The sequence below is a fragment of the Tachysurus fulvidraco genome, chromosome 8, assembly GCF_022655615.1.
Source record: "Tachysurus fulvidraco isolate hzauxx_2018 chromosome 8, HZAU_PFXX_2.0, whole genome shotgun sequence".
NCBI classification, from domain to species: domain Eukaryota; kingdom Metazoa; phylum Chordata; class Actinopteri; order Siluriformes; family Bagridae; genus Tachysurus; species Tachysurus fulvidraco.
This window is the reverse complement of record NC_062525.1, coordinates 15,352,722-15,377,678: the sequence shown is the minus strand read 5'-3', so window position 1 is coordinate 15,377,678 and position 24,957 is coordinate 15,352,722. Positions and strand designations below refer to the sequence as shown.

Genomic DNA, 24,957 nt, shown 5'->3' with positions numbered 1-24,957 from the left:
AGAATCTGTTTTCAACAAAGAATGCATGTTTCAATTCAGTGACTTAGACAGGGGAATTCTGGTTAATCTATGATTGCTTGGAAGACAAAAATGCCCCGTGTGCGACCAAGCAGGTCAACTGTTAAACTCATAACCAGTTCACAATAATCCAACCCTTTACAGCTATTATTTGTTAACTAACACAAAATTGTTTAGGTTCTCTTAGTCATTCTCTGATATTCATTAACTGCAATTTATCAAGAGGCTCTATAAGAGCTATTCTCACTGTAACACACTCATTAGACAAACATCTCATTAGTCACACAATGTATTGAGGAAAAAAATCTAATTTTTTGGATTAAGGATGAAAAAGGAGAATGGGAGTCAGAGATGAGGGCAGTGCCAGAAAAGACACAGGCCATCCCCGTGCCTACAACGATCTGTACCTCGGCAGAGTGCTGCCGCTAATCAACAAATGGCTGTTGTGTCGTCCTGAAGTGGTGGGGATTTGAGAAGCTCTCGCCACACACTGATTTGATGCTGATCAATGATTTGCGATATGGACCTCTTACCCTAAAATTACCATCTCTATAGGGCAGAGCATGGAGAGCATGGGGGCTGGGGAATAGACAGGCTAATTTCCTCTGTAGTGCCGGGGTGGGTTTGATGTATAGAGCTGCTAAAAAGCGGTGATTGCACGGGCTGCCTCTCTCAGCTGTTCCATTGTCCTTAACTGGGAAAGAGGGAAGGAGACGATTGAGCAGTAGCGGGAAAGAAGGGAGAGGGGGACAGGGTGTGAGACAAGAAATGATGTAAAATGTGGTAACTTGTTCCTGAGGATGGATTTGAGCCTTCAGCATCACAGAGGCATTGTTTGCAGACCTGTAATCATCAGCAGAAGAGCACTCAAGCGTCTTCAGCAGCCTGCAGCCCAACGCACACATATTCATTTGCTACCTCTTAATTACCATTTCGGCTAAACTAACACAGGCTCTGTTGTGCTGTGTTGTGCTACAGTAGGGAATGGGAGGGTGGGGGTTGAAATTAACATAGCACACAATAGAGAGGAGCTTTTTATCGAAGGAGGTACGAGAGAGACGGTGAGCCGTGACGATTGGAACTCTATTAATGCTGTGATGCGTTCGATGAAGACTGGAGCTCATCCTTCAGCCTGTGGCAGACAACATGGCCATCCCAAAATACATACCTCCCCCTGACACACACACATCGTCCTTGTATGGTAACAGCATTAAAAACTGCTTACCGATTAGCACAATAACAAACATTCAAACTCTCTACTAGAGAAAATAACCCTTGTAGATGGACAGTGTAATAGATAATTACATTAGGTAATTAGGCACTGAAATGAAGGAAGAGTTGAAGCGAATGGAATTCTGAACTTATTCTGATCAACAGAAAATAAATATGACACACAGAGTATTAAGTTTACTCTAATTGGACTGTGTATTACAAGGGATCAGGTAGCTAAAACACTACCAGACATGCACTACTTAAGTAGCAGTGTACATATTACAGGTTAAGAACAAAAGTGCTCAGACTTATTGGAACACAGAGATGGCAGCAGTTGGTATTGATCAACAAGGCACTAGAGGCATTTAGATTATCTCTCTTCCTCTGAGAGGACCTTTCACTGATCCCATGAAATTAATACCTTCATTGAGTGCATGTAAAAATACACATTGATAAAGACTATAATACAGCAAATAATGTCTGTTAGAGCTAAAGGATTGGACACCATTTCACATGTCTCCCTGTTTTTTCCTCTGTCTTTCTTCTCCACTCTCTAAGGCCTCAGTGGAGGTGAGCATTGAGGTCATATTTCTCACAGAACTTGTCCGTCAGAGGTATGCAGGTAAGCAGCTCGCACCATTCACACTTGACTGGATACACATAGAAGAGCACCACAAAGCTTGAGAAGATTCCCAGAAAGACTGTGAGCGAGACCAATATCTGGCAGCGCTTGCGGTACGTGTCCATTCGGCCAAAGCTGATGTAAGGCAAAAATGCGAAGGAGAGGAAGAAGCCTGAGATGAAGCCACAAATGTGGGCGAAGTTATCAATCCATGGCAGCAAGCCAACTCCGAAAAGGAAGAGAACCACACACAGCAGCTTGATGAAGGCCCGCCACGGTCGCGCCAGGATCTGCCAGCTCTGGAACAGCTCTACAAACAGACAGGCAAGGATGCCGAACTGAGAGCCTGCTGGACCAACCTGATAAAAATACAAGAGGATAAAGTTAGGTCTTTGTGTCCATCACATTACAACTCAGATTCACCCAGGTGTTGAGAATTTAAGAGAATGACTGTACCTCAGCTCTGTAAGGAAGAAATATGGCACTGGCCAAGTTGCCTGTAATGCCACTGAGGATGTAGATGATGGATATTCGAAGCCACCCTGCTAGTTTTTCCAAATCTCTCAGGATGGTCATTTGGAAGCACACAGACACCAGACAGTGCAGAATCCTGAGTAAAAACCTAAAAGTTAGCTTAAAATACAAATATAAAGTAATTTCAAAACATTTTAGAAAGTGTTCTCAGATGTCTCACTTACCCAGCATGCAAGAAGAGAGACAGCCACAGGCGATAGAACTGATCTGGGACCTCTGGGTTGAGAAATGGCAGAAGGCCACACACATCATCCATGCAGTGCACCTGATAAAAAGCATGATTAAGAGAACTGTTACTAGTTTAACCTCCACCTAGTGGTGGATCAACTATGATTTTGTCTGAGATCAACTGGACTGCAGCTCTGTACACCCTCTGCTGGTTAAGTTGAGTGAGGGCTATCTGTTTAAAAACAAGTACAGCATTAAGCTTTCTGTGGGAGATGCGATATACCTGGGAGCAAAGCGTAGCCTCTTCGTGAAAATAACCCTTCATAAAGTCACAGTATTCTCTGGATGTGATTTCACACCTGCAGAAAAAAATTATGCGCTAAAAATAATGATACATGTCTGGGGTCATAATCTGTGTATTCCTGCAGCTCCACCTCACCTTCCTTTGGTTCCAATGCAGCATGGCCGGCCTGTGATCACACAGTCTATGTGTGGCAGGTTGGTGTGGTTTCCGCTGTTGTGCCTGGTGCAGATCTGAAAGAAGACAGGCAGTATCTGTAATCCCAATTCTGAACAATGTGAATGAAATAGTACAGATGGCATGGGTACAATTACAACTACAAATAATTTCCAAATAAAAAATAATAGTCATACTCACTGGCCACTTGGTGATGTCATCAGGCCACTCATGAGGTGAGACAGAGGCTGGCTCCAGACACGTCCTGATGTCATTAAACAGAGCCATCAGTCATTTTGTCTGAATACTGCTACCATTCAGTTATTTTAATCAAGCGTGTAATGTGTTACCTTGGGTCTTGGTGACAAACTGAGCCGTACTTGCGTAATTTGCCATTTAGATATGGAACACTTGTGTGCTGGGGCCACTTTACCCAGACAGCCAATGTACTCTTAGACAGAAAGAGAGTGAGAGATATGTAGTATGATATAATATCAATATGATTTAATGATGAACTGCCACAATACTATAATATTATCATGAGTATTGCTGTTTATTTTTTACATTTTGTTTATTTGACTTTTTTCTTTTACATTATGTGTTACACAATACATATTTGTAGGAATTAAATATCAAATATAATTGAACTTAGGTTATTTGTCATATCAAAATATTGTGATGCACCATTAAAACGGCTTTAATTGTCCACCCATTAAGCCTTTTGTAAGTCTAGGACATGAATATTTATTTCCATAGCAGGATCCCAGTGAGGAATTAAATAATGGCACTGACTGAACACTCTTGTTGAGAGGTCTGCAAGCAGCCTGATTGATCATTTCGGACGCAGCAGGCTGAGTGGCGCTCTTTCTCTCTCTTCTCCTGGATCAGGTCATGCACCTCCTGGTCTTGGCGCATACATGGTGAAAATTTGGCTCCCAAATGTATCAGTGCCACCTATCAGCCATGATGTGAATCTCTGGTTAACTCTTTTGTTCCCCACAACTGAGCAACAACTGGACTATTAGTGAAGGAAAGACATTAAAGGCAACCTACCGAGTTCGGTCCAACCCAGAAATTCTCTTGCTGCACATACTTGACATTCTCATAAATGCCTTTATTTCTTAAAACCTGGAACAGTTAAACCATGCCATAAATTGTAAATGCAATTGGAGAAAAGGAAACTGATATATAATAAGCAGCTCTGACTTACAGAATCTACAGTTTCGTGTTGAGAGAAGCCAATAGGTGCAATGCCATAAATGGAAACTGACAGGATGGTGATGAGCAAGTGAACAAATGTTATCCAATATGTGAAGAAAGGCCTACAGAATAACATAAAAAGTTAGTATTCAAATACACAGAAATATGTAAATGCTTAAATGAGCTGTAATATGTAATGTATTTTCATTTTTTATATATATAATCAAAGGAAGAACCAGCCTGTGGTTGTTCATGTCTTCTATTTGTCTCTTCACATAGCTGTCAATGCGCTTGCGGTATGTGCGGTTGGTCAGCCTTCCCACTATGCCAAGGCCATAAGGACGTTTCTCACGGGTAAAGAGCTTTGTAACAGGCACCGTGATCCTATGTCCCCGTCTCTGGCCGCTCGCGCACACGACTTCCTGGCGTAAGCGCACTTTAGGTTGGACCAGAGAGCTATCCCTGCCTTTCCTCCAGCCCCTCTCAAGTGGCCTTCAGAAACAGAGATAAGGAGAATATGCAGTTGTGGTTCATAGGTGTAAATAATTCGATCCTCAGTAATATTTAGCTGTTATAGTTCAGTCTAAAGTTTACTTAATGCTCATTTTGTAAGTGTTTAGATTCCAGTCTTGTTTGTCTCTGTCTGATGGCTGACAGTATTTGAATTAATTACTCTGAGTAAGCTTTATATATAAACAAACAGCTGGCCATGAGTATGCATGTGTTTGTATGTGTGGATGAGGGAGATGGGGACTCACAGCATTAGGTGACTCCTTTCTAACTCTGGCTTTCCCAGGGCGCTGCCTGTTAAATCTGTCTCACAGGGCACTTTGTTTGCATCATTCTCACGAATGGCAGCCTCAGAGGGTGACTCAAACACGTCGTCTGCATATGTGGATAATTCCTCCTGTACCAGTCCATCCTACACACACACACACACACACACACACACACACACACACACACACACACACACACACACACACACACACACACACACACAGCTTTACTTCACAGCTATGCTACCCGGTAAATTCACAATGTTAGCATAAGGTAAGATAGTATGTTATTCTTAAAAAGTACAGTAAATAAAAAAAATTAAAATTAGCTTTATCCTATTAAGTGTAGCTCCTAATATAAGTGTGTTGCTATTACATTAATATTTTTGTCAAAGGATTTACGAATGTCTTTTTTTTTTTTTTTTTACAAGTATCTCTTCATCAGGCAAGAAGGTGACTCCAGAATGAGTACTATCATACCCACTGAGTTACACAATGTACTCTACCAACAAAACTATATCACTATGACAATCAAAAATCAGGGACTGAAAAGAGTGTTAAAAGAAAAAAGAAGTTAAATGACACTGCATTTTAGGACTCAAGTCAAAGAAGATTTGTGCCTTTCAAGTGGTTAGTATAGATACACTGTATACAAAGAACAAGAGATAAAAAAGTAAAACAAAAAAAAAAAACAAGGAAAAAACTAAGCCATCTACTGTATAAAGCACCTGTCTAGAATGTCCTGAATTTTATATCCACTCTTTAGTGCAGTAGTTTTTGTGCGGTCTCAGTGTGATGCAGTTGCACCTCAACTGAAAAGCTATGCTGACTTAGTGGTTAGCACGTTCGCCTCCACGATTCCCGGTTCGATTCCCGCCTCCACGTTGTGTGTGTGGAGTTTGCATGTTCTCCCCGTGCCTCGGGGGTTTCCTCCAGATACTCCGGTTTCCTCCCCCGGTCCAAAGACATGCATGGTAGGTTGATTGGCATCTCTGGAAAATTGTCTGTAGTGTGTGATTGCGTGAGTGAATGAGAGTGTGTGTGCCCTGCGATGGGTTGGCATGCCGTCCAGGATGTATCCTGCCTTGATGCCCAATGACGCCTGAGACAGGCACAGGCTCCCCGCGACCCGAGGAAAAAACAAAAAAAAAACAACAACAAAAAAAAAACAGTCCTATTCTTATTTTTGTCATTTCATGTGGTGCCAGATTCTGAGAAGTCATGACAAAAAAATGTCAACTGCTTGGGAACACTGATAGGGAGTCATTAAAGAGGTCTGACCAAAAAACGTCTCCTAATCATGAAAAAAATATGCTTGTATAGAGTTTAGCTATTAAATGTGGCTATGGACATATTTCTTAATGAGCTATTATGGAATATTATGCATTATTAGTAAAAGTTGATTCGGTTGCAGATTTAGTACCACAGTGATCAGTCTTATTTGTTTAGTGCTTTTACTTTGACTAGCCAGTGAGTGGCAGCGTTTCTGTTGCTCACTGTAGGCCTGAGAAGGAAATAATGCGGTCATTCTCACCCTTGTAAAAAAGGAGGTGTCCAGTTCATCTAGGAATTCTCCTGTGTCATCTTCCATGAAGCTGTTTACAGCGAAGCTCCGTCTGTGTACTCGTCGCATAGTGCCATCTTTCATGGAACGACCCTGAAAGCAACACGTTCATTATCAGAAACATTATCTTTATCATCTTCAAACACAACAAATATGGCAAGATAAATGCAAAGCTGTTGTTGCAGATGTCTGAGGATCCGCTGTACAACATGTCTCCTGGCTATTAACTGAGAAACCTGTACAGGGGTTGTCAAACATTTTGCAGCAAGTGAAGCCTTAAGCATTTTTTTCCTCAGCACAGATTTTGATCAAAATACACCCATATAAATATTATCCATATTTGGGGAAAAAGTTACAAATCAAATTCTATGTAACATTTTAAAAATCTTCAGAAAGTAAAAACACACTGCAATTTTTTAAGACTTTTAAAGAGAGATGTCCCTGAAATTGCTGTAGTGATCACTGACAGCACTAAAGAGGAGCGTTTTATTACATTAGATTGTTCGTCGTTCAAAAAAAAAGGCTATACTACTACTTTTTTAGTCATTATTCTGCACTATTATTAGATATTTTTTGTCATTTCTTGGCTGAGACATCAAACAGAAATTTCAAACACTCCCTCAGTTTCTTCACTTTACTCTAGACATTTGAGATGAGCTTCAGTAGATACCCTCACCGTATATCCGAGACACAGAGTAAACTCCATCTCTGACCTTCATGAGAGCTGCAGCTGCTCTGAAGCCCATTTTGGCTACAGACTCTCTCTTTCGCCTGTGTGGAAGCCGGTTGAAACCAGAACGAGAACTGGTGAGAGAGCACAGGGAGACAGCTCCAGGAGTTTGCGTTCCATTGAAAGCATCCATATCGTCCATGTTCCGAAAGGCTCGGCCCCGAGCCAGTGGGTCCACAATCTGCAGCAGGAGGAAGATAAGCAAATGTGCTTCACACTAAAAATAACAATAATGATAATTAATAATAATAATTAGAGACACTGTTACAATGTAATATTGTCTACATATACTCTTCATGACAACTGATTTATACACATACTCATATATTTACATATATATTCACATTTATAAGGGCTTATTCAGCTCTATGAGGACATGAGCTCAAATTCAACTGCCACAAAAATTCTGCCCATTGGGTCAGTGATCACATGGTTGGGGGTTTATTCCCCAACACTTCAAAGCTTGGACCCTTAAGCAAGACCCCTAATCAAGTGAGTGAAGTTCAGTGTACACATCTTTCTTGTTGACATAACAGTAAAAATCTTCTGTAAGTGCAGGTAGAGTGAAGTCTTTGCTAGTGACTCATCATACTGTTTCATATATTCTATGAATAATTTTGGAAAATGCCTTTGCTGGTGAAAAAAGCAACAGATAACTTCTAACGCTACGATGGTCTTGAGTATTTAGTATACTGAAAATGTATATTTATTTCATTATTTCATACAAATATAAATAAGACACACACACACAGACACAGACACACACACAGACACACAGACACACACACACAGACACACACACAGACACACACACACAGACACACAGACACACACACAGACACACACACACACACACACACACACACACACACACACACACACACACACACACACACACAAATATATCAGGATATCTGACAAGCCAGAACTAAGAAACTTGATGTTATGACATTCTAACAAACGATAGAAAATGCATTCATTCATTCACATACAGTAGACACTTTTTCTTGGCCTCACTCATTTAGAATCTAAAGTCTGGGAGTGAAAACTGGGAGGGAGGCAGGTACTCACCATGAATGCAACACCAATCTATCATAAGGCACAGAGTGCATGTGTGTTCATACATTCAAGAAAATAGATGAATGCAAACAAAATAGATGACCGAAGAAAAAATAACAACATGCAGCTCACTACAGCACAATGTAACAAACAAAGTAATAAATTGTGCTTTTAATGTGCAGAACACTGTTATTTACAGTATTTGTGCAGTAAGCATGACAGTCTAACATACTATAGCTGCACATGAAGCATGACCCATAATAATCATACCAATAGATACAGAACAATATACATTTCCTAGTAATAATATACATCTTACCTTCTGCATGCCATGGTGCACTGGAGGGACATAAAGAGGTGGTGGAGTTTCTGTGCTTGTTATGGAGATGTTGTCTTGGCTGGGCAGGTCCATCTCTCGGAGCACTTGTGGCTTTAACTTGCCATAACGCTGGTTGCAGTGGCGTAAGCTCTTCCTCTGCCATTTCAGGGTGCTGTCGATGTCTTTACTGACCCCAAACCAGTCTGCTGTGCCCCTGGATATTAAGCACAGCCCAACAGCATAATGAATACTGTGGAATACTTGAAAAGTGTCTTACTGCTAGCATATAAAACGTATATGTTATGAAACAAACCAAAACACTCTTGACTAGTCAGCTTGCTGTTAACATCTGAAACATCTTTTGTGAGTTTTTACAAGTCTGCCTGTAAATAGTGAATTGTGAACATAATTCTAGACAGAAGTGATGCTCCAAAAACTGTACATGAATGAAGTTATTATATTTAGACTGACTAACCTGGGTTTCTCTCTCTTTCTCACTCTCTGTTTATTGTGTGTGTAAACTGGGGAGAGTGGGAGGATGTAGGAAATGTTTAGAATAAAGGACATAGAGTAATAACAGGCTGTGTGTCATTACAGAGTCCAGCTGAAGAAGGCCTTTTAGGGCAGAATGTAGGGGTGGAGATATGAGTCCAGTTTATTGTTGTCCTCCTTGAAGGATATTTCTAGAATTTCAGTTTTAAAATTATATACAGCATTATACTGTATATAGTACTGTTGCATGAACACACATGAATCATGACCACACATGATTTGTAGTTATAGAGTATTAACCACATGTACCTTATTCTTTACAACACATTACAAAAAAATGCCTGAAGAATTTTCTGTCTAAAGCTTTCAATTATGTAGGCATTGAAAGATTTTTCCAAAACACTGACATGAACAAGAAAAATGCTGGAATCAAATATGAATAAAGTCAGGGTAACAAAAACAGGTAACAAATAGTTGCAATGTAGAAATCAATACAAATTGAACAATAAGCCTAATGAATTAAGTTATACTCCATTACAGTACAGTTGCCCCAAGTGCTTACAGTAACAAGGTGGAGAGAGACAAGAGAAAAGAAATGAAAAGAACAAAAGTAGGCAGGAATGAGAAAATTCATAATAAAACATTCCACAAAATCTGTTCAATTCTCAGTAAAAAAAAAGCTTCACTGTAAGTTCCTTCCTTTGCAGTAATGTCATGCTTAAAAGGTCATACTGAGCACATGAGGGCCTGGTCAAGTCTGTCATCGATCGAAGGACACTGCAAGGACTGTCACAAGCTGAAAAGCTCTGGCAGTGTGAAAGATCTTATGTGGTGTACTTTAAAGATGAGTGCTCTCTCAGACTCTGTTACAATGCTTGCCCAGCTAACTACTACCCCTCTGTTCAGCTTTGTGCAAACACCCTCTGAAATACCAGCTTGTGTGTTAAAAAAGACAGTAAAGACATGCCTCTGCCTGAAAGCAAAGAACTTCACAACTAAAATACTAGGCACTGTAGATTTAAAAACATGTTTGTAGTGCACAACCACGCATAATTTGTCGACACAAACACTAAACCTAATATCATTTCAGTCCTTTCTAACATTTCATGGCCTTACTGTCAACAGGTCTGTGTCTGCTTTGATAAAACATGGCAGTTTAGGGTTTTTTGTGTAAATAAGACATAAAGCCATTTATGGCAGCACTCTACACAAGCTTATACTGATATTATGAATCATGTCAACCATCAGCATTTAAAAAAAATTTAGTTATCAAATTTCTCAGAGGTGTGTGTCTGCCATAGAAAATAGACAGTAAGCCAAGGCAAGCTCATGCAGGTTATCCTTCCTTATTCATGTCTTTGAAGGTTGGCAGACCAAATGCTTTTGGACCAGTCAATAATTAATCTCTAATCCTGACAAACCCCACTGAGGAAGAAACAAGCTCTGAGGACATCTGTTTTTTGGTTTTTTTTACTCTGTTCCCAAGTCAACTGAATCAGCAGTGTAAAAAATCTTATTATATTTGTCATAATCCACCTATTTAAATAGAGGCAAGTATGTAATTAAGCCTTAGATTAAGGGTATAACTATAATGACATTATAAACTATGTGATATTAACTATGATAGTGGTTGGTAGTAATCACCACCACTGTAACACTGAGATTTAAAAAAAAAAACTTCCTGTCTATACAAAGACTTCCTGTCTATACATCACAGACACCACTTTGAGAATGATGGATTTCGACAACCTGTAAGTAAGAGTTAAGTGCTCACATAACTCTGTAAGGCTGCCTGGTTTCACACAGCTGTATTCTGGGCTGCTTAATATTTACACACCACATGGCTCTCACAAAGATTAATACATTTTCCACGAAGCATACCAAGCAGCAGAGCTAAACATTTAACCCAGTGAACACATGGTGATCTGGTCTATGTCTTTGAATGAGCGGTGTGTTAATGAGATGTACGATGAACGTGAATGGGGCGAGATGCTATTAGTGGTGACTGGAAGGTTTGTAATCCTCCTTCTGCATGTCACTCAAAGCACTACAGTACCTGAGGACAATATGGGGTAGCGACTGGCGCCTGGTGGCCTCCAGCCGAGAGGAGCATTGGCCATTAACCAACACTGTGCTCATCTGCTCAAATCGTACCCTCTTCTCTGTAGGGCTGAAAACATGACCCAGCAAGAGAATGAGAGATGGGGAACAAGAGAGAACGAGAGGTTAGAGGAAAAGTTTTAGAAAGCAATTAGAAATTAAAAGTTAAATGGTTACAAAAGGAATATTAAAGAAGTTGGAAAATAGTTTAGCACAGACAGCCAAAAGAGGACACACTGCACATTCTTACACATTCTTGCACATTGCATTTTTCTGACTGCAGATTAAACTGAATGATTTTATATTTCAGATGTTATATCCTGTGAGAAGTACAAAAAAATATGTACAGAATATGCTCCTTCATGTTAATGTTTACCTGTTTGCCTTTTACATTAATACCTCTGTGTGTGTGTGTGTGTGTGTGTGTGTGTGTGTGTGTGTGTGTGTGTGTGTGTGTGTGTGTGATTGCGCGTGCGCATCTGTTATCCGTTCCCATACCTCCTGATGGTCTGTGAAAGGGAAGGTTTGCGCAGTACTGAGGGTCTTCGAGATGTGTAGGGATCCACAACTGGGAATCTGAGCTGGATGTTTTCTGTGGGCACGCTGGCACTGCGCAGATACAGACTGTTACGTGCCCAAGGCTAGGAGAGAGAAGAGAACACTGAACTCACATGCAATAGCCATTACACTGAATACATATTCTTTTTATATATGAGTGGGAAAAAAAATAATTGAGTGAGTAGATATGTTAAGTTCTCACATTCTAACATAAAACTTTTGTAAATGTCACAGATACACAACATATTCACAGAACCAAGCAGGCAGAGGTGCTAGTATCTGACAGAAGACTTGATTTATTTTCTTTTACAAGGGCTGAAAGATAGTCCTGACAGTTTGATACTGCTAAATAAAATACAACTTTTGAGTGATGGTCCATTTGAGAAACAGCTTTTGAGTGATGGACTAGTCTAGAAGGCACATTTCACTACAAAGAGCAGGTTACACTCCTTATATCTCAGTGCAAGTTACAAGTACTGTAATATAATTTAATGTCCAAGTAATTTATGACTAAAGAATCCTCCACCTAAATATTTACTCTGTAAACGTGTCTGTGCCTCTGTATGTGTTGCGAATATTAATTACAGGTGTAAACTGCATAGAAACAGAGAAACTTCAGTTTCTGTTTTCACTACCAGTATGTAGTTGTTTAGATCCTCTGTTGGGCCCTGTGGGTTGGGGAAATCCAGATAATGCCATGGTGGCTTCTTCCGCTGCTGACTGCTGCTCTCCTCATCAGTTTCAGCCATGCTCATCTCCCCTCCCCTTGTCTGCCAGCTGGAGGAAAACAGCAATGGGGAAACACTCATTGTACTGTATGTGCAAAAGCCATTGACCAGCACAGCACAGCACAGCACAGCACAGCACAGCACAGCACTGTTTTATATAAAACCACTACCTCTCATTCCATCTGGTAGTCAGATGAACAATTACCCTTACTGTACATACAGTTTTACCCCTAATGACTAAAGCATTACTGCATGATAAACTGCTGATCTCATTTCCACCTCTCTGAATAGGAGCATCCATCAATATAAGAGTGTTGCAAATAGTCTGGATAAATGAAGAGTTGCACAAACATAAATGCGTGTGCATGCAGTGAAATGAAATTGAATGGTAATAGAACACAGTTTGGTTTCAGTGTTACTAACAACTAGGCATCTCTCTTCACTTCCACTAGAGGGTACTGATATATCATCACTCGATACAGATATATCACAGCTCTTCAGCTCCTGTTTGCATGGCTAAAAAGTGAAAGAGTAATCTGAATGGACATATGGTCACAGGATACTCTAGCAGTGTCATGATGAGTTTTAATTATTAAATGTGAAAGAAGGTGAATATCCTGATTCCAGAGATGGGGGACTCGAGTCATATGACTTGACTCGAGTCAGACTTACTGTAAGTCACAAATTCGAGACTTGAGACTTGCTTGACAAATATTACAAAAAGACTCGATTTGACTTTGACTTGACATTCATGACTTGAGACTTGACTCGGACTTGAGTTAAATGACTCAGAGATGGGGGATTCGACTTGACTTGAGTCAGACTTAAGTCACAAATTTGAGACTTAAGACTTGTTTGACAAACATTAAAAAAGACTCGACTTGACTTTGACTTGACATTCATGACTTGAGACTTACTTGTGACTTGCACATGTGTGACTTACTCCCACCTCTGCCTGATTCTCATATCCTTGGGAGTTAACAATAAATAACAATAAACAATTTAGGGCACCTGATACTGGTTCACACTGCCTGTTTTGCCCTTACCTCCTTTTTGCCCTTGGTGTCATCATCCTACCCATAGCATTTATTTGAGCTCTCCATACTCTAAACTCTAGCCTGAGATGAGGAATGATTATAATATGACTATGATCCCCTTCCCATGCAGTGTGTGCCAAAAATCAGAGAATCAAAACCGCCTCTGGTTACAATCTCAGCCACCGTGTAGTAGTGAATTATATATTCCGCAAACTGAAAACAATTGATGCATCATTGAAGAAGAATATGCTATTCATGCATTTCACATATTTGTTCTGTCAGATTTTTACCATTTTGAGAAAACCCATTGACATGTCAAAACAGCACAACAGACCCAAGGCACAGTCAGCAAGCATCATAAAGAACAAAAGAGCATTTCATAAAATGCCAACCACACTATGTAATGGCCACTCAGTCTCTCCTGTCCTGCTCAGTAGACCAGAAATTGTATTTGTATGTCCAGTGATGAAAGACACACTCAGAGAACAGTGACTGTCATACAAAGCATGATAAATGGCCAGATGGAGATTTTTCCTCCCTGCAGACACATTTATTGACACACAGATCTAGATTGTTATAGAAAATCACTTGTTAGAGATATTCGAGGAAGTCAAAAACCTTCTTCAAAAAGCATTTATGATAGTGCTATTTATATTTTTCATAACGACATGCATTGTCCAAATCAAAGGCCCAAAAACTGCACAATTTTTACTATTGTTACTGGAAGTATTGTCTTGCTTTGAAATAGCTTGGTCCAAGAACTAAAAGTCCAAGTGAGTCAGCCAAAGCCAACATGCTATGTGCTATTCAACACCAACTGGTTCACCAGTCAGTCTTCCTGACTACCACAAACTATTTCAAGTCTTTTGGATAATAGACCATGGCACCAGCCACATGGAAGGATGAGACATAAAATGCATAAAATGTCCACCAGTTCTGGTTTGATGTAAACTCATATTTTAAAGTGATATTTTCAAAGGAATATGAAACCAAACATTTTTTTTAAAGGAAAAACAAATCTTGAAATAGCATCCTTTGGCAACAATCTCACCACATCCTACTGCAAACCACATTTCCCCACAAAAAACTTCACGGAATGACATTTTCTTGATTGTGGATATACATAAGAGACAAATGTACACTTTTAAAGTGTACTTTCTTTTTTTTAAAGTGAAGTAATATACATAAATTCTTCATCACCTTTGCCTCTGCTCTTGCTCATAGATCTCTATTTTTAGCACATAGTACATTCTGTTGAGTGCACGATTATTTTCCTCTGTACAGGGTTTTAAAATTTGTGCATGCAATTATGTACTTTTACCTTTTTCATACACAGGAGCAAAGTAAGATGGTGATTTAATGCATTGAAATGGTTGTTTAATATATTAAAAAAGCAAAATGGATTAAAGGCTTCCTAAATTTTGCAATCCTTTAAACTATTCAAATTAACAAATGAACCCAAAAGAACATATATTACTAGTGATTAGTAACACTAGACTATAAATTTAGACTTTATTGCCTGAACCTCATTATTAAACATATTTCTATTTATGAATAAGAAACAATTACACAACTGAAAGGTTAATATTCCACCCCAAAGTACACAGTCATAAAGTAGAGACTCTTATTTACCAGAATGTTTATACAATGTTAAGAAGTCATATTCACAAGGAGACCAACACTTCCTCTCAATTTTAACAGCATGAGTTCTTGGGTTTTAAGCCGTATTCTTGAAAATTTTGTTTTATACAGCACAGTGCTGGTGTAGTGAAAAAAAAATATGTTTAACAGACTTAAGGTTAATGACATGTTGGACTTTGGTTCTCTTTAAAGCATCTGGATGTGCACTAGTGCATACTCCAAAATAATCCCTCCGTCATAACATTGGCTTGCCTTCTGTCATGATGTGTGACCCTCTTTCCTGATAGAGGAGCTCTATGCTGTGTTGTAATGCAGGCCAGTGTTTTTACTAAAGCCAGATGTTGTGGTGAGATGTTGGGTCTGTGTGTTTAACTGGGAATTTAGGGAGCGTGGGAGCAGATGTCCTTGGTTTCTGGACAGTGATAGATGACCTCAGTTGGCAAACACTTCCTTCCTGTGAGCAGTGTGCACCTCTGCCTATGCTCCTCCTCAACATCAGTCTGAACTGTGACCAATACCAAATGGAAATCCCTGTGTATATGTTACCTCACTGTGTTTCAGATTCGTGTTTATATAGGTTTTTGTTCTCCTAGGCAGTCCAATCTTTGAGGAATCTCAAATCAGTAATTCCATTAACAATAACCCATGATAATCACTGTCTGGCATTTATTATACACAAATGAGGACACACAATCCAGACCTCTTCTAAAAAAAACCCCACTGAACTCAGTCTGAACTTCATGAATTCATTATGTGAAATAATAGACATTTGTTCTCATTTACGTATCATCCAAAGAAACCTTAAAGGAATAACAATAGCCATTTGTATAAGATGTACTGAGAGAAAACAAGTCTAGATTTTTGTATACAACACTGGCCACTTTAATAGAAACACATGTACAGGATTGTAGTTTCCAGACAGGCTGATTTGAGTATTTCAGAAACTGCTAATCTGGAATTTTCATGCTAAGAGTTTACACAGAATGGTTAAAAAAAAAAAATAATTTAGTGAGTGATAGTGCTATGGGCAGAGATGCCTTGTTGAGGTAAGAGTTCACTGTAGAATGACCAGGAAGAGGTTACAGTATCACAAATAACTACAATAAACATTAAATACTGAGATGGATGCTCTACAAATGCAGAAGACCATACTGGGCTCCAATCTTGTTGCCAAGAACAGAACTCAGTGACTACATTAGGCACAGGTCTAACCAAACTAGACAGTTAAAGATAAGAAAAAGTCTTTACAGTACAGTCTTCAACTGCTCAGTTTTGGTGAAACTTTGCTGTGATTGTGATAACTGCTTAGGCAATGCATATAAATGTGCTTTGAAGATCCTTTGTAGTTACCAGTTATATAAAATGTCATACTGTATTATTAGCTTTACATTTAGAAGAATATTTTACAAACTTTCATAAAAACCCTATTTCACAGATGTTACGTTCACATGCAATTGATAGGCAGCATCTTCTATATGTTGAACATCAACACATTGAAAGCCTGTTTGAGTTTATGTCGTTTCAAGAGACTGGTAAGGCTGGTAAGTATCTCATGGAAAAAGTACAGAAGTTAGGTATGACATCGGCAATTCTGCTCAATAATCTGCTCAAAAATGCTCAATATGTAACAAAGAGGTAAAATTATTTACTACATATTGATCTTATTCATTTAACATAGTAGTAAATATAGGTTTGGTTAAAATACATAAGCACAAAACACCTCATACAGAGCCTGTCAGTCAGTTTCATAAATGACCACAATGCCTTTTTATAACCTCACAACATAACAATCGGTTACAGGAATTGAAAGTGCAGAGGTGCTGCTGCTCTCCTGTCTCAGCCAAACGTCATGCAAACTGTTTTCCATCAAGTTAAAAATGACTTTACTTTAAACTCTGCAGCAGAATCTGCCATCTAAATATCAATTTTGGCTTATTTAATGCTTCAAATATGTGTGTATTAACTAGTATGTTCACTCATCCAAAACAAGACTCAAATTATACAACACAAATTATACTGTATGTCTACTAACTATGGAAAATTAATTAGCATACCTGCGAATTTGGAAAGTGTGTCTGTTTAATACCAAACATGATGCTACAGTGTATTTCACTTTACTGCTCTCCACTGTGTTTTAACCAAAGTTAACACATGTTATTAATACAGCAAAGTCCTTCTGTGTGAAAGAATAGACTTCTGACATTCAGCATGTATAACTAAACACCACTGGAGAAGTGCAAATAGTGAAAATGGAATATGACAATGACCAGCTACTGATGTTTATAATTACACGTTTGGCTGTATATTGAGCTACTTGTTAAAAAAAAAAAAAAAAAAATTCCATGTGCCTTCAGGAACCAATAAAGTGGGCGCTGAAATAGATTTTCATCTGCTTGTTAGTCTGGGCACACAGCTTGGCAGAGTGCTGTACACACATGCTACGAACTGCCTCACATATTTTAACACAGGCAAAGTCGTTCTCCACAATTTCATCCCTTTTTTTCTAGTCTACTGAAAGTAAGACTAAGAAGATTGGTCAGGCCAAGCTTCTAGATTCAGACGGTCTGCTGATGGCAATCGTTTATAGCACCAGTTAAGTTTGACTTCCTCAGACACGTGCACACTGACTAAATACTGTAAGGTCTAAGAGGACATTGTATTCTGGGATTGAATCCTCCTGATAATATTATCTCTTTCCTGATCAGCTGTAATATAATTCTTGTGAACATGATGAGACAAAACATTAAATTAACAGAACAATACATAACATAAGAAAGTGGAACGATATATCAATACTGCTAGGCCCTGCTAGGCATTGAGAGGTGTCATGGCAAAACTCCAGGTCCCTCTCCTCACATGCTGACAAGTGTCTCATTGTTTCACTGGATAGCAGCCACTTCTCAGTTGGAGGAAGCTGTGAGGAGTGTCTGAATCGTATGCCTAACCAACATGTGATCTCCATTTAAATACTTTCCAGCACAATGGCTGCCTGGAGCACTTAGTGTTAAAGAGGACACACTGTGTGGGCTATCTGTACTTGATTGTGGAATATTAGCCACCCAGAACGGTTCACTGTCTAAAAAATATCAGCTGTCTGAATTGGGAACTTGCTTCAACTTAAAGAGAAACTCAAGTTCCACATATCCAGAGTAATGAAATGTGCTGCAAAAAAGTGTGGAAAACTCTTAAGGCTTTCTCAGTGATATAACTTTCAAAGCCAGAAGGCAAAATGAGGTGAATATATTTCTCTGCCAATGAACTTCAAAAACAAACAGATCTTCAGCAGATGGACAGAAGGTCTGACAACCATACCCAAAAACAATGAGCTGGTAACAGAATGCTTAAGCAGATAACTCTGAAAGTTATGGAACTGTCAGCTGATTTTCAGTCAGTAATATCAGAGACTATCATTCACTTCTTAGATGGTACTGCAAATGCAAACACACTATAATTCTAAAATTTTATTTATCCAAAACTAACAGCCACATTTGAATAAAAACATCAAAATGAAATTAGATCTGGATAGCATGTTAGCATTGGAGGAACAGCCAGGAATTAAACACAGTTAGAGGACCTTGAAAGAATGTTGAAGCCTGAAACCAGTCTCTAATTTAGCATAAGCAATGGAAGCAAGTCATTAGAGCAAGCAGCATACTGAAAGGGTCTCATCGGAAATCTATCATCGAGAAAAATATTCACTGATTCATTGCTTCATTCATTTATTCTTACACTCTCAGCAGCCATTCAATCTTGGACAGGGATGTAGACATGCAAGGACACCACAGGCCAGTCTTTCACAGGGCACCGCACAAACACACACACACACACACACACACACACACACACACACACACACACACACACACACACACACACAGACACACACACACAGACACACACACACAGACACACACACACACACACACACACAGACACACACACACACACACACACACACACACACACACACACACACACACACACACACACACACACACACACATACATACATACATACATACATACACGCAGCATAAATGGCTGCCCACTGTTCCGGGTGTGTGTTCATGGTGTGTGTGTGTGTTCACTGCTGTGTGTGTGCGCACTTTGGATGGGTTAAATGCAGAGAACAAATTCTGAGTATGGGTCACCGTACTTAGCCGTATGTCACGTCACTTCACTTCACACACACACACACACACACACTCGCACACACACTCGCACACACACTCGCACACACACTCGCACACACACACACAATCAGCTTTCAGCTAATTCCATCCATCCATCCATTTTCTACCGCTTATCCAAGGCCGGGTCGGGGGGGCAGCAGTCTAAGCAGGGATGCCCAGACTTCCCTCTCCCCAGACACTCCCTCCAGCACTTCCGGGGGAATACTGAGGCATTCCCAGGCCAGCCGAGAGACATAGTCCCTCCAGCGTGTCCTAGGTCTTCCCCGGGGCCTCCTCCCGGTTGGACATGCCCGGAACACCTCCCCAGGGAGGCGTCCAGGAGGCATCCAGAACAGATGCCTGAACCCCTTCAGCTGACTCCTCTCGATGTGAAGGAGCAGCGGCTCTACTCTGAGCTCTTCCCGAGTGACCGAGCTCCTCTAAGGGTGCGCCCAGCCACCCTGCGGAGGAAACTCATTTCGGCCGCCTGTATCCGGGATCTTGTCCTCTCACTCATGACCCAAAACTCATGACCATAGGTGAGGGTAGGAACATAGATCAACTGGTAAATAGAGAGCTTCGCCTTGCAGCTCAGCTCTTTCTTCAACACAACAGACGGGTATATCGACCACATCACTGCAGAAGATTCACCGATCCGCCTGTCGATCTCCCGCTCCATCCTTCCCTCACTCGTGAACAAGACCACAAGATACTTAAACGCCTCCACGTGAGGTAGGAGCTCTCCACCAACCTGAAGGGGCAAGCCACCCTTTTCCGGCTGAGAAACATGGCCTCGTGCTGATTCTCATCCCCGCCGCTTCACACTTGGCTGCTTTCAGCTAACTCTTTACAATAATTCAAAATCACTGTCTCTCTTAATGTACAGTGGTTGGGAACAAATATTCTTGGTCACATATGATTTACAGTGAATGTCTTTTATGGTAAGTTTAGCATAGGAAGCAGGCTCACATCATAAGAGTTCAGATTATCTGTCTTTCGGACTACAGATGGGCTAAGGCTGTGTATCTGTGTAGCTATTCATGTTCTGTGGAATATTTCACGTTATTGTCTGGGAAAGAGCTCCTTCCACAATGGAGCTCTTTATGAAGCATCTTCAAGCTGTGAAATTCACTTCCTCTGCTGGCTTGCGCTGTATAAAATAAATTTTTAATTGAGCGCAGATGCAGCGCTGATGAAAGAGGGAAATTGCCACTAAAAAGGATATTTCACATGAATATGCTAAATTGAGAAGTAAATCCTAATATTTCATGTGCAAATAACAAGATCTGTAGACCAGCTTCTCCCTCAGTCACGTGAATCGAAGGCTTCATTTAAAATTTCCTTACAGAATAATAGAGGACTTACTGTCCTTTGAGACATACAGAAACATTTATTCATTAATCATGAAGCTTGTTATAACACCCTTTTATGTAACTCTATAAAAGAGGTTACATCATGTATCAAAGAGTGAATAAATTCACCTAAGGCAAAGGTGGGGCTTTACCAGTAAACACGGATTTTTGTTCACTGTATTTAAACAGTATCTACTATTCAGGTGAAAGAACAGCATGAAGCAAGCTCAAATCATTAGTTGCTTACTCAGCTCTTGTCTTATTGCCCTGAAACCTTATGAAATAACCTGTCAACCTGTCAGATAGCACACAATATCACAGCTAAAGCTAAAGCTGTGAATCTGCATTACAGATATTCGTCTAAAAGATTATGGTTAATTTCCTGAAGCCTGTGGCACTAAGAAACTATTAATATCCTTCTAACAGATTTTAAAATCAGTAAATGCACATAAACAAAATTTTTGCATTTCTTCCAAGCATGTGACTTTGCCTTCCATGTGATTGTCTGTCACATGGAGATCCAAATCAGAAGCATAGCACTAATTGTCTCTTTGCTCTAGAAAGATGATGCTAGCTACAGAGAAAAGAAAAAAAACCTGTTTTATTGCATCCACTGCCAGCCAATTGCCACACAGCGATTACAAATTCCTCCTGCTAAAATGTAATCCAGTATGGTGGATGTGATTATCCACATTTTGTTTGTGTATATACTGTATCTGTGTATTTCTGTTCACATGGGATTGAAAAAAGTAAAGCGGCTACACCAAGCAAGCTCACAAAATATTAAGCATTTGATTTACAGCATTGTTAGAAGCATGGAAAAACTTAATTCTTCCTCTGGTCTTTTACAACAAAGCTGGCGTACAACACAGGACAGTCTCACCCTCCATAGACTGGCAAAAACATTACAGAAGTCACCACCCAGTAGTTGATGGCGTGTGTGTGTGTGTGTGTGTGTGTGTGTGTGTGTGTGTGTGTGTGTGTGTGTGTGTGTGTGTGTGTGTGTGTGTGTGTGTGTGTGTGTTTGTGTGTAAGAGAGAGTGAAAGGTACATAAGAAGAGAATGAGACACTAGTGTTAATAACTCTGCTCCATGTCACTTTTTGAATGCCTTGAACCTAAAAGTCTAAAAGCTGAAAGTCTAAAACCGTGACACAATTTTGCACCTAATGGATAGAATTTGGTTAATGTAAAAAGCTGTAATATATTATAATGCCTTGATTTCCTGCAGCAAATTTCTTAAAATTTATTTTGGTACAGCTTTCAAAAACAGTCACACAGTCCTGGCATGGAGGATAATGAAAGAGACTGCCTAAAAAAACCCCAATGCCATGGAAACACAGTTGCAGAGCTACCTATTGAATGACTATGTGGCCTGGAATAAAACATAAGCCCAGACTACACCCACATAAAGGAGTGAGCAATCACAAAACAGTCTTCTCTGTTCTCTTTTCAGAAGCTTTTCTAACGCTTACATTGCAATGCCTACAGATTTGTACAGTTCACAACTGCAGCCATCCAATGTGTGGGATGGGTCTGGACTAGTCTGCATAGCATTAAGTCCTGCAAGAAAAATTTGAGACATTTTTTTGAATGATGCTGTTAGTCACCGTGCAGTGATTTGTGATTATCTACATGCCACAATGTTATATATTTACAAGAGTAAACTTCATTGCAGTTCTGCACTTATCATGTCCGATGCAGATATTAAGGCTATATGACTATGACCACTGATCCACTTTGTATTTACAAAAGAAAAAGACAAGAATGAATGATGTAAATGATAGAAATAAAGCAGGATGATGCTGCACTGGAAGTAACCTAATATTCTGTGTGACCACTAGTGGCGGTGGTGTGAGGGTAGCGTTTCCTTCAACACTCAGAGGAGACAGCCAGACCCTAAAAAATGTCACAATAAAACACTTACTCACACAAAACTGTTGCTGATTAAAAAAAAAAAGTAATTCCTTCAGCAGAGGAGTATAACAGGCCCTCATTGTGCATGTGTTTTAAAGACTAAACCTGGCATAATATTTAAATTAGCTGCATGAAATCCAACATCCTGGAGAAACTTATATATATATAATTTTTTGGACTTCATAGTAAGCTGTGAGCGGTTAAGTGCACATCTCCTCAACGTTACTTCATGATGGGAGAAATCAAGCTGACATCAGAAAATGAAGATATTCAGAGAACAATACATCAACTTTCAAATTCTTGACCAGGCATTTCATTTTATAGTAAAGATGATGTATGGATAAGAACATATTTGCTTTTTGCTATGCTGCATCCTGATCTGCCCTCTACACGTCTGCCCGCTAGATGTTATTTTCAGGTGGGTAACATTTTTTAAATGTACTTCATTCTCATTCCCAGTAAATTTTTCAATAGACTTTAATCCTTTTCCACATGCTCCCAAAAGAAACATTCCACCTGTCCCTACCTCTCTGAGTAACTTGTCTCTGGAAACTTCTTCAAGTTATCTGGCCAGTGGCATCAGTCACAGACGCACAATGCTTTGATTCAGGTTTATATGTTATGCTATGTTATCTTCCATGAAATGTTTTATGGTAATGGAGCTCAATACTCTCTGACACTGCAAAGGCATAAAATGGCTAACTACAAAGTCTGACTGAAACAAAATGGGAGATAATGTGCCTATAAGGTGGACCGAAAAGGTAGATTTGTATACTATCACCTAGAGGTGTATAGTGTTCTATACAGTACGTGTAGTTCACATTTACACCAGAAACACACATGACCAAGAAAAATCAACCACCTGCTGACAGCTCACAGTTTGCACACAGCATTAAATGGCTACAGTCAGTCATGTTTACCTGAACAATAAACTGTCTAATAAGTCAAACTGAAATATAGGTGTATCTGGGCTTCTGAGTGGCCCAACAGAAGTGGCCCAACCTTGCAAGTTGCTCCCTACAATGATGTGTAGCTGGGAATCAAGAGAGCATAACTGACTGTGAGAAAGATGCCACACTCTCTGTTTGCTGTTAATCACAGTGACACTAGCGCGCATGAGTTTCTGTGAATGAGTTTCTTATACATGCAGATAAGGGCAGATAGTGATTTCCTTCTTGTGTAATGCTACTATACAGCATGTCTTAAAGAAAGCATGTGCTAGCATTCACACTCCCTGTTTTGGTGGTTGTTTTATGATGACGAGTGCTTGCTGGTAGGAGAGAATTGACAGGTGAACAAAATTGAAGTCAAATGCAGAATAAAATGTGGCTGTACCTTGTAAAGTGGCAAATGTGTGTATTTGGTATTGAAACAGTGACCACGAATTATAAAAAAAAGATGAAAGCATGAAACAGTAAAAGAAACTTGCATGAATGAGTGGAAGTACACCAAAGAGCCTTTTACAACTACACCATGCCTCATTGCTGATTCTAGGGCCTTATTCAAAAACATCCACTTATTCAAAAACAAACATGTTTTAGTTTAGTTTTGTTTTTTTGCACAGAAGAAAATATTTTTTCAATTTCAAAAAAAAAAAAAAAAAAGTCATTCTGTACCTTTCCTTATTGGGGTCTGTACTTATAGTTTTACTTTTGTACCCTCAGTATATATCTTTTAACTAGAAAGGTGCCTTTAACATGAGTTATACTTGTATTTTTTTTTTAACCATCTTATTATGTTAGTATTTCTTACTATAATCTTCAGTAGTATCCTGTGCGTTGTTGACTATATTGCTCCGAGATTGCGCGCGCATGAGAAAATTCCTACGGAGGAATCTAATCCTAATTTAATCCTAATCCCAACCCGAATTAACGCACCTATGCTTTATGCGTTATAATATACGCATCAGTTGATAAAGCGTCTCTCATCAGCAGCACACAGATGTTGGCCGACGTCTGCTGGTGCCAAATCATTTGACAGATAGGATAAAGATATCGAAATCAGCTGAATGATGCACAGCACGAAAGACGCGCTTTATATCAGTACATGATTGCCTCTGAGATTTGTTATGTGAGTGTTTAAAGTGTAAAGTGATGCGCTACTTACTTCCTCTGACTTCTCAGCTCTCTGATCTGCTCATTCACCGCGGTGTGAAGGGGGGCTGCAAAAAACAAACTGATATCTTCTGAACAAACTGAATTATGGACGCGATCAGGAAACGAAAGCAGTGTTATAATGTCCCTATGTCCACATCTCCGTTGGGCAGTGAGTTTCACAGTCCGTGGGCTGAACGTGATTC

General features: G+C 39.6%; 1 protein-coding gene across 5 annotated transcripts; it reads right to left on the bottom strand.

Moving 5' to 3' along the window:
• Positions 1 to 310: 310 nt before the first annotated feature.
• On the bottom strand, positions 311 to 24,957 carry rhbdf1b (rhomboid 5 homolog 1b (Drosophila)). 5 transcript variants are annotated; one of them, XM_027137707.2, is made up of 20 exons: positions 24,765 to 24,956; positions 12,448 to 12,589; positions 11,753 to 11,895; positions 11,211 to 11,324; positions 8,663 to 8,876; positions 8,356 to 8,373; positions 7,268 to 7,465; positions 6,525 to 6,647; positions 4,970 to 5,133; positions 4,452 to 4,703; positions 4,222 to 4,333; positions 4,065 to 4,139; positions 3,804 to 3,965; positions 3,362 to 3,462; positions 3,213 to 3,276; positions 2,994 to 3,088; positions 2,838 to 2,913; positions 2,551 to 2,651; positions 2,309 to 2,462; positions 311 to 2,211 (listed from the first exon to the last, which is right to left on the bottom strand). In XM_027137707.2, the coding sequence occupies exons 2-20, from the start codon at positions 12,565 to 12,567 to the stop codon at positions 1,792 to 1,794; spliced, it is 2,706 nt and encodes a 901-aa protein (XP_026993508.2). In that variant the 5' UTR covers positions 12,568 to 12,589; positions 24,765 to 24,956; the 3' UTR covers positions 311 to 1,791. The 5 variants fall into 5 exon arrangements, with proteins under 5 accessions (XP_026993508.2, XP_026993509.2, XP_026993510.2 ...); XM_027137708.2 differs by lacking the exon at positions 8,356 to 8,373 and having other exon boundaries at positions 24,765 to 24,955; XM_027137709.2 differs by lacking the exon at positions 11,211 to 11,324 and having other exon boundaries at positions 24,765 to 24,953.

What these genes read in the sequence shown, in the direction of transcription:
- rhbdf1b (XM_027137707.2), bottom strand. Translation starts at nt 12,567, where the DNA reads ATGAGCATGGCTGAAACTGATGAGGAGAGCAGCAGTCAGCAGCGGAAG. An exon ending in TGCATTGGAACCAAAGGAAG is followed by an intron (nt 2,914 to 2,993) that starts GTGAGGTGGAGC and finishes TTTTTTCTGCAG; the next exon opens with GTGTGAAATCACATCCAGAG. An exon ending in TTCTTCCTTACAGAGCTGAG is followed by an intron (nt 2,212 to 2,308) that starts GTACAGTCATTC and finishes TATTTTTATCAG; the next exon opens with GTTGGTCCAGCAGGCTCTCA.